Below are 14740 nucleotides of genomic sequence, written 5' to 3' on the forward strand. Positions count from 1 at the left end.
TAAGAGTGTTGATTTTATCCCTCAGAAACTTTGATCTTCCCCAAAAATCAAGTATGGCTGGCTAATCAGGAAGCTGAAAGGTGATGAGTTGTTCTTAAAGAGTATCTACTCAGTTACGAGTGTGATAGAAGTTAAGTGTGCAACTTTCCAACAGTATGTTTGATGCATGTTAAATAAAATCATAATTTTCAATACTCATTTGTTTATCTGCCAAAATTTAGCTGTTTCTAAGGTACTAAAATCTTGACTGTAAAGCTTGGAATCTTTAAATGTTTGGGAAACTCTTTGAGGAGTTACTATTATTTTCATTATATAAAACATGCTACCATGGTTAGATAAGCATAATATAATTTGAGGTGACTCAGTTTCCTGCTAAAACTTGGTAATCTAAATATCCAGATAGAATATGCCTTATAGTTTACTCTCCTTTTTTTTGGTCAGTTTTACCCTCTCTTTCCTCCTTGTGCCCCAAACCAATCAGTTGTTGCTCTGCTGAACCAAAAAGTCATCTTAGAATGAAGAGAGTCCCCAATTTTATGAACCCTTACCTTGTGCATAGTTTTTTCTGTCGTTTTAGGTATGTTAGACATGAACTGTGAATTTAGGTTGATTTGCTAGAAGTCCGATTGAGACTCTTTTGAGCACTTAATATCTGTGCTGATTTTTCTCTCTGTGTGTAAATTGATAGATATATGCAGTGTGCTTTATTGCCCCTTCCCTGGCTTCTTAGAACTGGTGTTAGAAAATTGAGGGAATACTGTATTATTTTCACATATGCAACATGTTAATAAAATTACATCTCTGTAGCCTTTACTGAAACTAGCTGCAAATTAGAAAGATCTTCTAAAAGGCCACCTCAGGGGATCTCTGGGTGGCGCAGCGGTTTGGCGCCTGCCTTTGGCCCAGGGCGCAATCCTGGAGACCCGGGATCGAATCCCACGTCAGGCTCCCGGTGCATGGAACCTGCTTCTCCCTCTGCCTGTGTCTCTGCCTCTCTCTCTATCTCTCTGTGACTATCATAAATAAATAAAAATTTAAAAAAAAAATAAAAGGCCACCTCAGACTCTGGATGTATTAGTGTTGCTTCCTTTTGGTTTCTACATTCCTGTTTTACCTGGCCCATGGGCTAGTCTTCTATGATAGTGACAGCTTTCTTAGTTTTATGCTTGTTAGCATGCCTTAGTTCCTGGTAACTACTAGAAACAAAAATGAGAGGTTATGTTTTAATGATACGGTAGTTGATATCTTCATGAACAGAGACAAATAAATGCTTTTGTTTGCCCATTTGCATGTCCATGCCTCCATGCCTGTCAGTATCAGCCACTATACTAAAATCTTAAATTTATTATATATTTAACCAGCCAAGACTGAGCAGTCCTTTTGGAAATAGAACTCTCTGTGAATACATTTATGCTTCTATCTTTTTGCCTGTATCAAAATAATTTTTCAATAGCTATCTAGTAAAAGCTAGAAAGTATAAAATAAGTATATTTATATTGATTTTTTACCTTCTGTTTTTATTGAAATTCATTATCAGTAAGCCCAGAGCCCTTTATGACATTGTTGAACAGGCGGTCGCTCCTGCTATTCAGTGTTAAATAAAATTCCTATTATATTTCTAATCTCAGATTATAAAATACCTAACGAAGTACTATATGCATATTATAGTGTCTTTTATGATCACTGCATTCCCTTGTATTAAAGAAAGAAAGAAAATTCTGTGTAATAGATCGTTGGTAAAAACTTGAAACTATATCGTAAAGAAGTATTGGTATTAACAGACTCTTATTAATCTGGTTTTGTTTAATATTTGGGAATGAGGGAGACTTGTTTCATAAATTCTTCTATCAGTATTTCAAAGAGAGAATCAGCTAAACTTGATTCTTAAGTAACATGATGCTTACTTGGAGATCTAGGTTGGGGTAATGTGAATGGTAGATGTGGCATAGTCTCAGATTTATTAAGGAAATTATAGATATAGCTCTTTTTTAAAAAGTGTGTTCACTCAAGTATAAAACACTATTTCTTCTTGTGAAGATTTGGCAATTTTATCTTAGTGTTGCCTATTAGCACTAAAGTTAGATTGCTGGTCTGTTATTTTATTTCAGATGTAAACAGGGCTTCAGGAAATCTTGTTGTAATAATATCTAATGTTTATGGAGTACTTTATATACAAAGCAGTAAGCTGGGAACAGGTACCTCACACTTCACATTATTGTCTTATTTATTCTTCAGAACAGTCCGAGGGAGTGAGCAGTAGCATTATCCCTTTTTATAGATGAGGAAACAGGCTTAGAAGGATCATGTGACTAGCCTGAGGTCATACAATCAGGAAATGCCTGGGATTAGAATTGAACCCTGGTCTGTTTAATTTCAGAAGTACTCATAAATTTAGTCTGTGTCTCAGGGTTGAATTTGAAATTTAAAAATATTCCTCCTCTTGATGAAAGGAGACAAGAATAGAGGAAATCTAGGAGGCAGTATATTGTGAGCAGTCTGTAAAAGTAAAGGAATAAAGATCATATTCTTTTAAAGAGCTACATAGAAATGTAGTAAAATGGTAGAAAGAGGATTAGAGGGTCCACTGATCTCAATAAACATGTGAGAGGAATGGGGCACCCATTTCTCTTTAGGAGCTCATAAAAGATTACCTAGCTGCCACTATCCCAGCCTCTTTTGAAAGAACTCTTAATGTGAGAGATTTGGTAATACTGTTAAGAGCCTTAAGGATCTTCATGCCATTTCCCACAGCAATTTCACTTCAAGGGATTTATCCTAGGGAACTAATTAGAGATACAGAAATTTTCAAACCAAGGTATTCATCAAGCATTACTTCTAACAGTAAAAGATTAGAAACAGCCTACCTTTTTTAATTGAAAGGTGTGTGTTAAATTGCAGTGTATCTACAGAATGGAAAACTTAGAATCATGTTCTATAAATAAACATTCTTTTTTTTTTTTTTTAAAGATTTTGTTTATTTATTTGACAGAGAGAGGGAGAGCGAGCACAAGCAGAGGGAGAGGCAGGCAGAGGGAGAGGCAGAGGCTCCTTTGGAGCAGGGAGTCTGATGCAGGGCTCGATGCCGGGCTCAATCCCAGGACCCCAGGATCATGACCTGAGCCAAAGGCAGATACTTAACCAACTGAGCCACCCAGGTGTCCCTTATAAATTCACATTCTTTAGAAATATTCAGCATCTTGAGAAAAAAGTTTATTATTAATTTCAAAAAGCAGTATGTAAAACTAAAAACAATATGGTAGTCCAAGTAGGTATTTTTCAAAAATGTACATAAAGAATAATTTGGAAGACAAATGTGAATGTTCACAGCACAGGCATTATAGCTTCAATCTCAGTTACCACAGAACCATGCAAGGTGAAGACACAGTTGCACTATGCATGGGTTTCAGTTAGCACAGAGCCATACAAAAGCAAGAACTGCCTATATATTTTTTCTGTGCAATGAGACTGTAGTTTTTTTCTTTATACTTTCTATATTTTCTTAATTTCCTATAACATACTTGCTTTATAATTAGAAAAATACTCATTAAATTAGTATTTATAATAGCTCATCCCATTGAGCTATCAAATCAACAAATCAAGATATTCTTTGATGTGTTTTTTTCCTAAGCAAATAGTACTTCAGTTCCTAACCAAACTAATTTTTCTCTTAGGGTCCACTACTCTGATACATATTACTGTAAACTGAGCTGCTCAGATTAGTTTGGTTAGTGACTAACCAAAGGTGAGGTATCTGTGTTGAGAAACTTGGGTAGAGTTTGTGATAAGACCCCAGTGTGGGGCATTGAGAGGATAGCACTTCAGAGACAGGCTTCATTTGCCACTGTTAGACCAGCTGTTGTTCCACACCACGCCCTTGGTGCTTAAAATGACTTGATAAGCTTTGTAGTTGTAGGGATAGAGCAATGGACTAGCAGTCAGGAAACCAGGATTTGGTTTCATCTTTACTATGGGCAGTATTGCAGTACAGTCAGATCATTTGGTCATGCTGTCTGTGACTTGGAATTCTGGGGAGGGCACTTTTAAAGGAAGATGTTTATATGCTTGCAGAGCAAAGCTGCCATGATGCTGGAGGCACTGTTCGTATGGTCTTTTATTCTTCTATTCTTCATAAAATAATTGTATTTTAAATATCAACTTCATGTTTTCAGTCAAAAACATTCAAAATTACTATAAGTAGCCATTTTCCCACTTACCTTGGACATTTTGTCTGTTTTTTTTACCTTATAAGGGCCAGTTTATAGATATTTTACATTTTGAAACTTAAATATATCTTAAATAATGAGACTAGTAAAACATTTTCAGGTAATACTGTTCTCATTAATAAGATTATACTTTAGTACAGTGTAATCTAAACATTTTCACAGATCCAACACCTCAGATTCAGAACCTATTTAGGAAAAAAATTACATTGATTACAATAAATCTGAAAGTTATTGTGACATTAAAATGGCATTTTGTTTACTAAAAAATGTGATATTCAACCACCAAGAATCGTGGCACTGATACTCAAATTTCACATAAATACTTAAAAAATAACATTTTCAAATACTTTTAGTGTTGAAATTTAGATATAGTAGAACTGTAGCTGTGGCTAATTATCATAAACTAAGCATGGGACGGGGGCCAGTCCTCCTAATGCATTTTGGAGATGATGGTATTCTTCAGTCTCATCAAATAAGTTATTTCATGTGTTTAATAGGTGAAGAAAGAATATGACTTTTGGGTTTTTTTATATTTTAAGAGTTTGGGGCAAGGCAATTGCCACAGCCCACGTCCATTTGAGATTTTCACATCTCCTTTACATTTGCTAATCTACAAATTTTACAGATCAGATCAGAGTTGCACCTAGATATCTCAATGCCCTCGTGAAGCAGAGGCCCTTATTATCAGTGCATTACACTTCTATAATTCAGTATCAGATTAGAAGTAAATGAAATGAGCTAATATTAAATTTGAAGCTATGGCTGACCTTGGTATTGATTTCTTGCCTGGAATGTGATTGATGAGCTTTCTTGTACCTAATTATTAGCTCCAACTCCACCAATCCACCAGCCATAGCTGCTCAGAATACAGTGAACAACCAGACGGTAAGATTTTTTATAAATAGATTTTTGCGTAGCCAAAATTATCATTAAAACTATACACCATAAAAAAAATAAAAAATAAAAAATAAAAAATAAAAAACAAAACAAAACAAAAAAAAAAACTATACACCATAAAGGACATCCTTAGGCTGTCACGTAGAAGCAAAGGTTCATTTATGGTTTTCTAGTTTACTGCAAATGAAAGAGGAAAGTGAGAAACAAGTGATTGTCAAGTGATAGGTCACAGAGGAAAAAACAAAGTGATAAAGAACTATAACTGAGTTCTATTTAGTACTAAGCAAATGTCTTCACATATCCCAGTAGCCTCTGGGGAGTGTCTTTGTAATATATATATCACAGCACACTATTAATCTTTGTGACAATAATTCTGAGAAAATCTAAAGGTATGTTTTGTTCACTCTTTCCTCCCTGCAAAGAAGGCAGGAAAGGATATAAATATATTTTAGAAAGATTGTCACCCAGGAGCATTGTGATAAAAATAAAATAAAAGTGAACAAGCTATGATGTCTATCAATATGAGAGATTTATATGTTCTGACATAGAAAGATGTCTTTCACAGGTATTATGTGGAAAAGCAAATTATGAACAGTATGTATAACATCCCATTTTTATTAAAAAAAAGATTAGTACATATATAGAAGAAATCTAAGTGACTCTTCTGCAAACTGTAAATAGTGCTTAAGTTTGGATGCTGGGATTATATATGACTTTATTTTTTTCTAAGTTACATATTTCCTTAATGTTTTTAATTTATAAAAATAAGCAGGTATGTCTTTCCTAATCAGAAGAAACAGGTAACAATAAACCAGCTTAAGAAGGCAGAAAAATACTTAATACATTTTAGAAAGATTTGGTGCTTATTTAATGGGTAAGTGAATTTTAAACTTCTGTGGAATATCTCCCACCTTGACAACGGATAAATGATTTATCACTGTACATGGTCAACAGGCACTTTACAATCAGTATTCTAGTTGGGTGTCAGTACCTTTTTTTCTGAACCCTGATCAGTCTCCCCCAGCCATTGAAATGAATTTATATCATATCATTAATGGGGTTTTTGACAAGATTTTGTTTCTGTGGCCCCACTTCTCAGTCTTTGAAATTGTATTTGCTTGTGGTATATTATGAGTGGGAGAATCAGTAATTTTCTCTTACAAGCAAATTTACTTTTGTTTTTTAAGATTTAGGTTTTAAACCTACTGGCTGATATTTGAAAGCATAACCATGCTCCTCAGTCCCAGTTTGTTGTTTGTAATTGGTCCAATTTATCTGATTCAGGTGCATTGTGGCCAGGTATGAAACCTGAAAGTGGTTTAATTCAGACTCCATCTCCAAGTCAACACAGTGTTCTTACCTGCACTACAGGGTTAACCACAAGCCAGCCAAGCCCAGCACATTATTCTTACCCCATTCAAGGTAAATAGGCATGGTTGTGTGTGTTTTATTATTGTTGTTTTTGTTGTTTTCAGTCTACCTAGATCTCCAAACAAATTGGGTAATACAGGAGATCTATCTTGTAAAATAGAAGGGGATGATATTTGCATTTGTGCATGCTTTTTTTTTGTGTTTGGCAAACCAGAACCCAGGACTATGGTTTGTAAGTAGTTTAACCTTTAAATATGAGCTGCTTAGTAGCATCAGAGCCTTCCCTTTTGCATGTTGGTGTCCAGAAAACCTATCTGATTTTGTTTTAGTCTGTTCTCAGTGGTATTTTGTCCTATAAGCAGAAGACTGCATGGGGTAGAACTTTGCTGACTTCTTTATGTGAAGTCCACATAGGGCAGAATGTGAGGTATTTTGCTACAGTCATATCTCCACTCCCACTTGCTGTTTCTTGGTGAGAGCATTTTTCTTTCTCAAAAAGTTCAGTCTTATTCCTATTTCATTAAAAAGCATAGCCTTAAATGAATTCTAAACATCTTTGCCTTCCTGAGTTGTTCTTCTAAAAGGTTAGAATTATGACAAGACTATTAGACAATGGCAGATGAAGACAAAGAAACTCAGAAGGCGCTATGAAATTAATTCCCTACCCTTCCAAATCGAACACAGGCAATTTGTCATTGCTCCAGATTGGGAATTAATGTTCATGTACCTGGCATCTCATCTGCCTCCTTTCTCCTGATCTCTCCCAGCTTTAAAATTTTATTCCTTATAAAATAGATGCTAGAGGAGTGGGAGTGGGACAGCAAAAACTGGTCTGAGGTACTCTTAAGATATAAACTTTGGAAAAAAAGAAAAAGATATAAACTTTGGTGATGAAGAATGTTTCGATGTAGATTAAGTAAAATATTTTGATGCTCAGTTTTAATTGTTTTCATTTAAATGATTGAGAACTACCTCTGCTTGAGAACAAACTGGTCACTACATTCTAAGACCTTGCTCTGAGCTGTCTTTACCTCCCAGCAGTTACTGAGTCTCCTGTTTTTTACTTATTTTTCCCTTCTTTCTTTGTCTATCTCTTCCCCCCTTCTTTCTTTCTAAAATGGTAATAAACTAGGAGGGCAAAAACTCAAGAGCATGACTTTGTCTTCTCTTCTACCCCATTTCATTTTTGTGAAGCGTTTCTCTAGGTTAATAGGCCTTTAGATGCAACTACAGGCAAATCTAGTTGCTATGTCCCTCCTAAACAGATATATTCCTGATGACTACACCTAGGTCATGAAAGAAAAGCAAAGAGTTCTCTTGTTTTATATTAATAACCCTTTTCTAAGGTGTAGCATCACCACTCCTCCGTAGTTGTATCTTGAGTTTAAGGAATCTAATAGCTTTGCTTACTTCTCCCTCCTTGTCAAACAAGAGGAACAACCTTTTTACAGTCTCTTAGGACTTAGGACCCATTGACTTGAAAGGGTCATGAGAACATCCTTTGAACTTCATTAACCACTATCCATACTTGTTACATGTTAGTACATTTTTCTCCTTTTGATCAATTAAATTTGTTCTCCTCATTTGCTAATAATGATCATTGTTGGTACTTAAATGCTTACCATGTTCTTAGCATTGTTTTAAGTAACAGGTGTACTCAGGTAATCTTCACAACACACCTACAAGGAAGCTACTATTATTAATCCAGTTCCACAGATGGAGAAGATAAGACACAGAAAAGCAAAGTAATTTGTCAAAGGTCGCAAAGTTCGTGAATAATTAAGTCAGGATGTAAGCTGGACAGTCTGACCTCAGAGCATGAGTACAGTATTTTTGATTTTCAGTATTAAAATCATGATGTCAATATCAACTCTCCCTTAAGTGAGAACCTTTACTGACAGATAACTAAGTTCATTTTTCCTCCTCCCTTTCTGGGTAACTGCTTGGCCCATTTCGTTGTTCATTAGAACTTTGGCAAAGGGTAGGATTTAAGGCAGAAGGTAACCATCAGGTTACTGATTTTGCCATTTATTCTGAAGAAAAAATTGGTAGAATACGAGTTTGAAACAATTGTCTAAAATTTAAATACAAGTACTGGGCTGTTTTCTATCAATATTACTCTCCTCACTCACACTTTTAATTTCACTTTAGCATAGATAGTGACTATCAGCCATCCAGGGTTACTCCTTTCCCCCTGTGTAACTATCCAGTCCTTCCACAGAATAAAAAGAAGAATTCTATCAATTTTTTTTAATGGTCAAAACAGCAGTGTCTCCTCGTTTTACCCCAAAGCGTTCTACAATTAATGTATAGAGTTGTCAAATCACTATGTTGTACACTTGAAGCTAATGTAACATTGTGTGTCAACATACTGCAATTTCTTTTAAAATGTATATAATTTCAGCCTAAAATAATTTTACTTCAGGCTTGATCAACTCTGATCAAAACCCTTTCTTTAAAAAATAAATAAATAAAAACCTTTCTTTAGTTTATATAGCAATGTTCATGAAAACTCTTTGGTGAAATAGATCTGGCTTCTTAAAAAAAAAGATCTGGCTTCTTTAAATCAGTCTTTTCCTAAGGTATAACTATGTGGTCCAGTCCCTGATTATTTTCTTCAGTTGAGGTGGTTTAAATGGTTAATATTAAGTGGTGAAATTAATTTCAGAAATTTCAAAATTAATTTTAACTCATTCTTGAATTTTAATGAATGTGTTTGTGCTCTAGTATTGTTGGTAGCACATGATAATCTTTTTGATAGTCTTTCACTGACTAGGAGTTTTGTTTTTGAGGATGGTAGAGTTTTATATCCCCTCCATCTTGCATAATATTTCCCTTATTATTGACATAATCTTACATTAGATTGGAACATTTATTACAATTAATGAACCCATATTGGTGTATTATTATTAACTAAGTCCATAGTTTATTCATATTTCCTTAGTTCTTACCTTTTTTTTGTTGTTCCAGGATCCCATCCAGAATACCACATTTCATTTAATTGTAATGTCTACTTAGGCTCCTTTTGACTTTGCAGTTTTTCAGGGTTTTCTTGTTTTTGATGACCTTGACATGTTACATGATACATGAATCCCGCAAGTATTTATTGAGCATCGCCTGTATATACTGTGCCAGGTTTTTTGCTAGATACTGGAGATAATGAATAAGACAGATTCTGCCTTCATGGAGCTACAGATGAATGGAGGAAACGAAATAAGCATATAAATCATTAAATAGATTTCAAAAAGTTTGAAAGAAAAAAAAAGAATAGATTGCTGGGACTGGGAAAACAAGTAGTTTTAATTTTTATTTTATTTATTTTTTATTAGCGTGCCAAGTGGGAGGCGGTGGGGAGGGGAGAGAGAGAATCTTAAGTAGGCTTCATGGAGCCTGACATGGGACTTGTTCTCATGACCTGGAAACCAAGAATCAGACACTTAACTGAGCCGCTGAGGTTTCCCAAAGAGTATCAATAGAGGGCTCAAAGAGAATGTCTCTAAGGAAGTAGACATGCTGAGGAGGAGCCATCATGCTGGGAGGGCAAAAGGGACAGGCCAGGGAGAACAATCCAGGCAGAGCAAGCAGTATTACAAAGGTACTCAGGTGAGAAAGAGCTCATCTTATTTTGAGTAACTTGAAAGCTAGGTAAGCAAGGGTGGTAGAGAGACATGTATAAGATTAGATATGGGTAGAAAATAAATCTTGTGCCAACTTTTATGTATCACTAACCCTTAGGTTAGCCCTCTGGCTTTGGGGCAGTATCATTTAATTTGGCTATGCCCTCAATTCTATAACCACCATCTTCTGATTAAAGCTATCTGTGTATATTGACTGTATCAGTTGGACCTCTTGTGGGGCATGACTCTCAGAAATTTTGTCTTTCTGTGATTTCACAGCTCCATTGTCAGAACAGGAGTGGAAACTATCCAAAAACAGTTAGCCATGCCATTGGCATTTTGGAGAGCTAATAGTCTTCAGATATTTATCAATAGGATCTACCACTTCAGTTTTGATGATCCTCTAAGTTTATTCTTTTTGTTGCAATTTTATTGCTGCTTTTTTTTTATATCTGCAATTTATGTATATATATACATATATATACACACACACACACATATATATGCACAGAATGATAAGTACTTTTTTGAGATGCATGGCTTTTTAGTCAGTTATGTATAGAGTATGCAGTGATTATATTTTTAGGTGAGTTTAGCTTGAGTTCTGTGATTGTTAAAAGAGCCTAAAAATATTGTTTAATTATCATCTAACTCTATCAGTAGAATCTAATCTCCATGAGAGCAGGGACTTTGCCTTGTTCATTCCTCTATTCCTCAGTGATAGAACGTTTCTGGGTACATAGTAAACCGTAGTTTGCTGAATGAATGAACTAATGGCACATAATAGAAATTATTTGAGTTGGAGAAAGAAGGGCTATTGAACCCTATAAACTTTCTAGGTCATCAGGCCAGCATTTCCTATAATAGAAGTCACTATTGCTGAAGGTAGTTAGTGATTTTTAGTAAGATACTTGTTAAAAACTCAGGATCAGCAACTAACTAATCAAGTCATTAAACTTCCTAGCATAGGGTATATGACCAATTGTTTTGTAAGGTCTACCCAATTCAGTAAATGGTCTGAAAAATTGTTAAATTTGTAAAACCACTTTGTCAGTCAGAGTACCTTTTCTTCCATGTATGTAAAGATCAGATATGAATGGGTTGTAGTGCTAACCATTTATAAGTTAGAAGGTAAAACAATTAAAGGTAAATAGGAGTAAAAGAGGAGTATATGCTAGAATAAAGACCAAAGGAAAAAAAAAAAAAAAAGACCAAAGAAAAATTGAGCTAGAAATGGGCTTTGCTAGGAGAGATTAAGTAAATTATTCATTTTCTTTCCCACCTTAAATCACATTGTGTCCTTCCATCTGTTTTATTGCATGGGTGCCTACCATAGTATACTGGTAATAGAACCTGAAAGCCACTCAAAATCTCTATCCACAAAAATGATTAAAAACTATTTACAGAATTATTGAAGCCTGTGTATTGTACAGTAATTCCTTGTACTTCCTCATAGGGGGACAAAATGGATTAAGCCATAGTAGAGAAGAAAATGAATATTGGTAGGAAGAAAATACCATTTATGGGGTTATAAAATCTATTTCATTTGGTCTTGGGGTTTAAGAAGGTAAACTCTTAAGAGCCATTTAGTTCTCCTGGGGAAAGAATTGTTGTAGAAAAGAAAATCTCCCTGGATAGTCAGGAAATCTGATCTTAGCTCATCCAGTTGGAGATCCCAATCACCATCATGACTGCCACTAGTTCCATGATAGTGGACAAATTACTTAACTCTTCTCTGTCCCACGTTCTTCGTATGAAAGCTGGGGTTGCAACAATAGCTGTTGCTTAGCCTTTGTCTTCTAATCTCTTCTAGACCTCATTCTAAGCAGAGTACCCTTGGGAAAGGGTGTAAGGATGCCTCTGATTTCGACAAGAACCCTCACATTTCTGTTCCATTTGTTCATCTGTTATGTTCTTCATGGAAGTTTTCCATTTCCATGACCTAACTTTACCTCTAAAGGCTTTGTTGCTAATGGGTTAGGTAGTCAGTCAGGTCTACTTGATGGTGAGCCCTGATGGCACATGTAACTGCAGTGGAAACCATGTCTAAGCGTGCTTATGATAAGTGAGAGAGAGGAGTTCAAGACAGGTACCTCACAGGCTCAGTCACATGGTCCACCTGAAAAAAGTCACTGTAACAAATAGTAGTCAATGAAGATTTGACTAAAACCCTGGTGGAATCTGTGATAGAAGAGTATGAAAACTTAACCCAAATTCCTTTCCCAGCATAGGCAGCCTAAATAGCTTGCAGACTACATCATTACCTGGCCAGAATAATATTTAATACTTTCCAAGTTTTTCCAGGCTTACTGGTAAAATCATCAAATGCCATCATCATGTTTGTTGATCATATTAATAGTCCATGATTTGAGTAGAGCCCAAAAGCAACTCTTAAGCATGTTTGGGGGATCAGCTCTATTTCTCAAGGTGGTTATGTTGCATTAGGAAAGGCATAATTTGGGGCAAGTGACAACAAATATCACAGCGTAGGATTTACACGTGGATTTACCAGAGCTCTTGTTGTTTCTCTTGGTTGTCAGTAGGTCATATTGCAGATGAGTCATTTTTCAACGGCTCAAAAGATAGACTGGAGTTGGCTTAGCTTCTAATTATTGATATCATTAGTATGAGTGAGTGTATTGTATAAGTACACTTCCTAACAGGAAGAGTTGAAACAGAAAAATGTTTGAACTGTTTTATTTCTAATCAATATTAGAGTAAGGTATGGCATGCAGTAGAGCAAAACCAATATTTGTTTCTTTTGCCCAATGTTCTTTATCTCCTTGTAGATCTGTTTACATAAGATACAATATATTTTCCATTTCTTCTAGGCTTTTGCATGATATCTATAACATCTTTTAACACTCTCAATCCTATAGCTTCAAGCACAAATGCCAGCCTGATATCCACTTCATCTACAATTGCCAATATTCCAGCAGCAGCAGTTTCCAGCATCTCAAACCAGGTACTGTGCTACTTTATTCATCCTATTTGATATGGTTCATCAAGCTTGCTCTTCTCTTCTCTCCATGGTCAATTTGCCAGTCTAATAAACAACCAGAACTCTAGGATCCTGCATGGTTTTTCAGGTTGCCTTCTGGTTTCTCTCATTACTCTGCTAAGCTTCTGAGTGATAGAGCTATATCTGCTCCTTCACTTACTATGCATGTCTACCTCCTGCCCTGTCCCTACTAGAAAGTAAGCTCCATGAGGATAGGGACTTATTTTTCTATTTTGTTCACTTACACGTTCCTAGAGTTCAGAAAATGCCTGGTTCTCACATTAAAGACACATAATAAGTATTTGTGGAATGAATGTTCTTCCACTTTTTTATTGAGCTACTCATTCCTTTGTGAATTCTTCATGATCTGATCTTGATCACTGTTCTATTAACTCCTTATGTTTAGATCACTAGTAATATCTTTAGGTTTTAGGGTTTTTTGATTTGCTGTTATGTTATTATTTGTTTTCTCTGCAGCAATGAAATTTTCTCCATGAATCTCTTTTTCTGGCTATAATTAACATAACTGTTCTGGTTCATCTTTTTATGTTTGGCTGTTTTTGCATTCGTTCATTCTTAGAGTTTGCAGACTACTGAATTTCTACTATATACCTGGCACTTTTCAGTGTACTGTTTATCTCTTTCCCTTTTATAGGTTTTCTTTTTGATCCTGTTTTCTCTCATGGACAGTCTTTGTAGTTTTCCATGCATTTATTACTTCATCCCCAGTAATATTTAACCACATTCACAATATCCATTTACTACCCCTGAAATGATTATTCTAGTTCTGACTTCATAATATCTACAGACTTCCTGCTGATCGACGGCCAATTTTTTCTTTAATGTTTTACTATTTCCCTAAGTTCATCATATCGAAAACCAGGCTTTTATTCCACCTTTTTTTGTCTCATCCTCCAAAAGTAAAACCATTTTTCCCTATGAATTCTCAATGAGACGATTTTTACATAAATCTAGGCCTCAAACCAGACCAGTTGTTTGCAGTTTTTTTCCTCACCTATTCTAATCCAGCCATTTCTAGAATTCTTTCTCTCTTTTTTCCATTTTTGCTATTATTTCCCATGTTTTGGTTTTTTCCCCTTTAATCCTGAATTACTTCAGTTAACTTTATCTCATCTCTAGTTTTTCTCTGTGCCTAAACATTTCCTAAAACACTGTGAATGCCTGGCTGATTCAGTCGGTAGAGCGTGCAACTCTTAGTCTCGGGGTCATGAGTTCAAGCCCCTGTTAGGGTTAGAGATTACTAAAAAAAAAAATTTTTTTTTTTAAGATTTTATTTATTCATTCATGAGAGACACACAGGGAGAGAGAGAGAGAGAGGCAGAGACATAGGCAGAGGGAGAAGCAGGCTCCACGCAGGGAGCCCGATATAGGACTTGATCCTGGGACCCCAGGACCATGCCCTGGGCCAAAGGCAAGCCCCAAACTGCTGAGCCACCCAGGGATCCCAAAAAAAATTTTTTTAATTTAAAACACTATCTGAGTAATTTTCTCAAAAGTCCACTTTTATCCCATCAATTACCTGTCCAGAATCTTGTTGTATTTTTACTTGTTTGTTTTATTTTGATAGTCCTTATTACCTGCCCCATACAAACTATACAGTTGTCTAAAGA

General features: G+C 35.5%; 1 protein-coding gene across 3 annotated transcripts in view; it reads left to right on the forward strand.

Annotated features, from left to right (window-relative positions):
* Positions 1–14740, forward strand: part of EYA3 (EYA transcriptional coactivator and phosphatase 3) — a 99559-nt gene that overhangs the window by 55298 nt on the left and 29521 nt on the right. For 2 of the 3 annotated variants that reach the window (XM_041766661.1, XM_041766662.1), the window contains exons 7-8: positions 6405–6542; positions 12988–13073. In XM_041766661.1, the coding sequence (XP_041622595.1) occupies positions 6405–6542; positions 12988–13073 (224 nt within the window). The remainder of the gene's footprint in view (positions 1–6404; positions 6543–12987; positions 13074–14740) is intronic. The other variant, XM_041766663.1, reaches the window with a different exon arrangement.

The sequence above is a fragment of the Vulpes lagopus genome, chromosome 8 (genome assembly GCF_018345385.1).
Source record: "Vulpes lagopus strain Blue_001 chromosome 8, ASM1834538v1, whole genome shotgun sequence".
NCBI lineage: Eukaryota > Metazoa > Chordata > Mammalia > Carnivora > Canidae > Vulpes > Vulpes lagopus.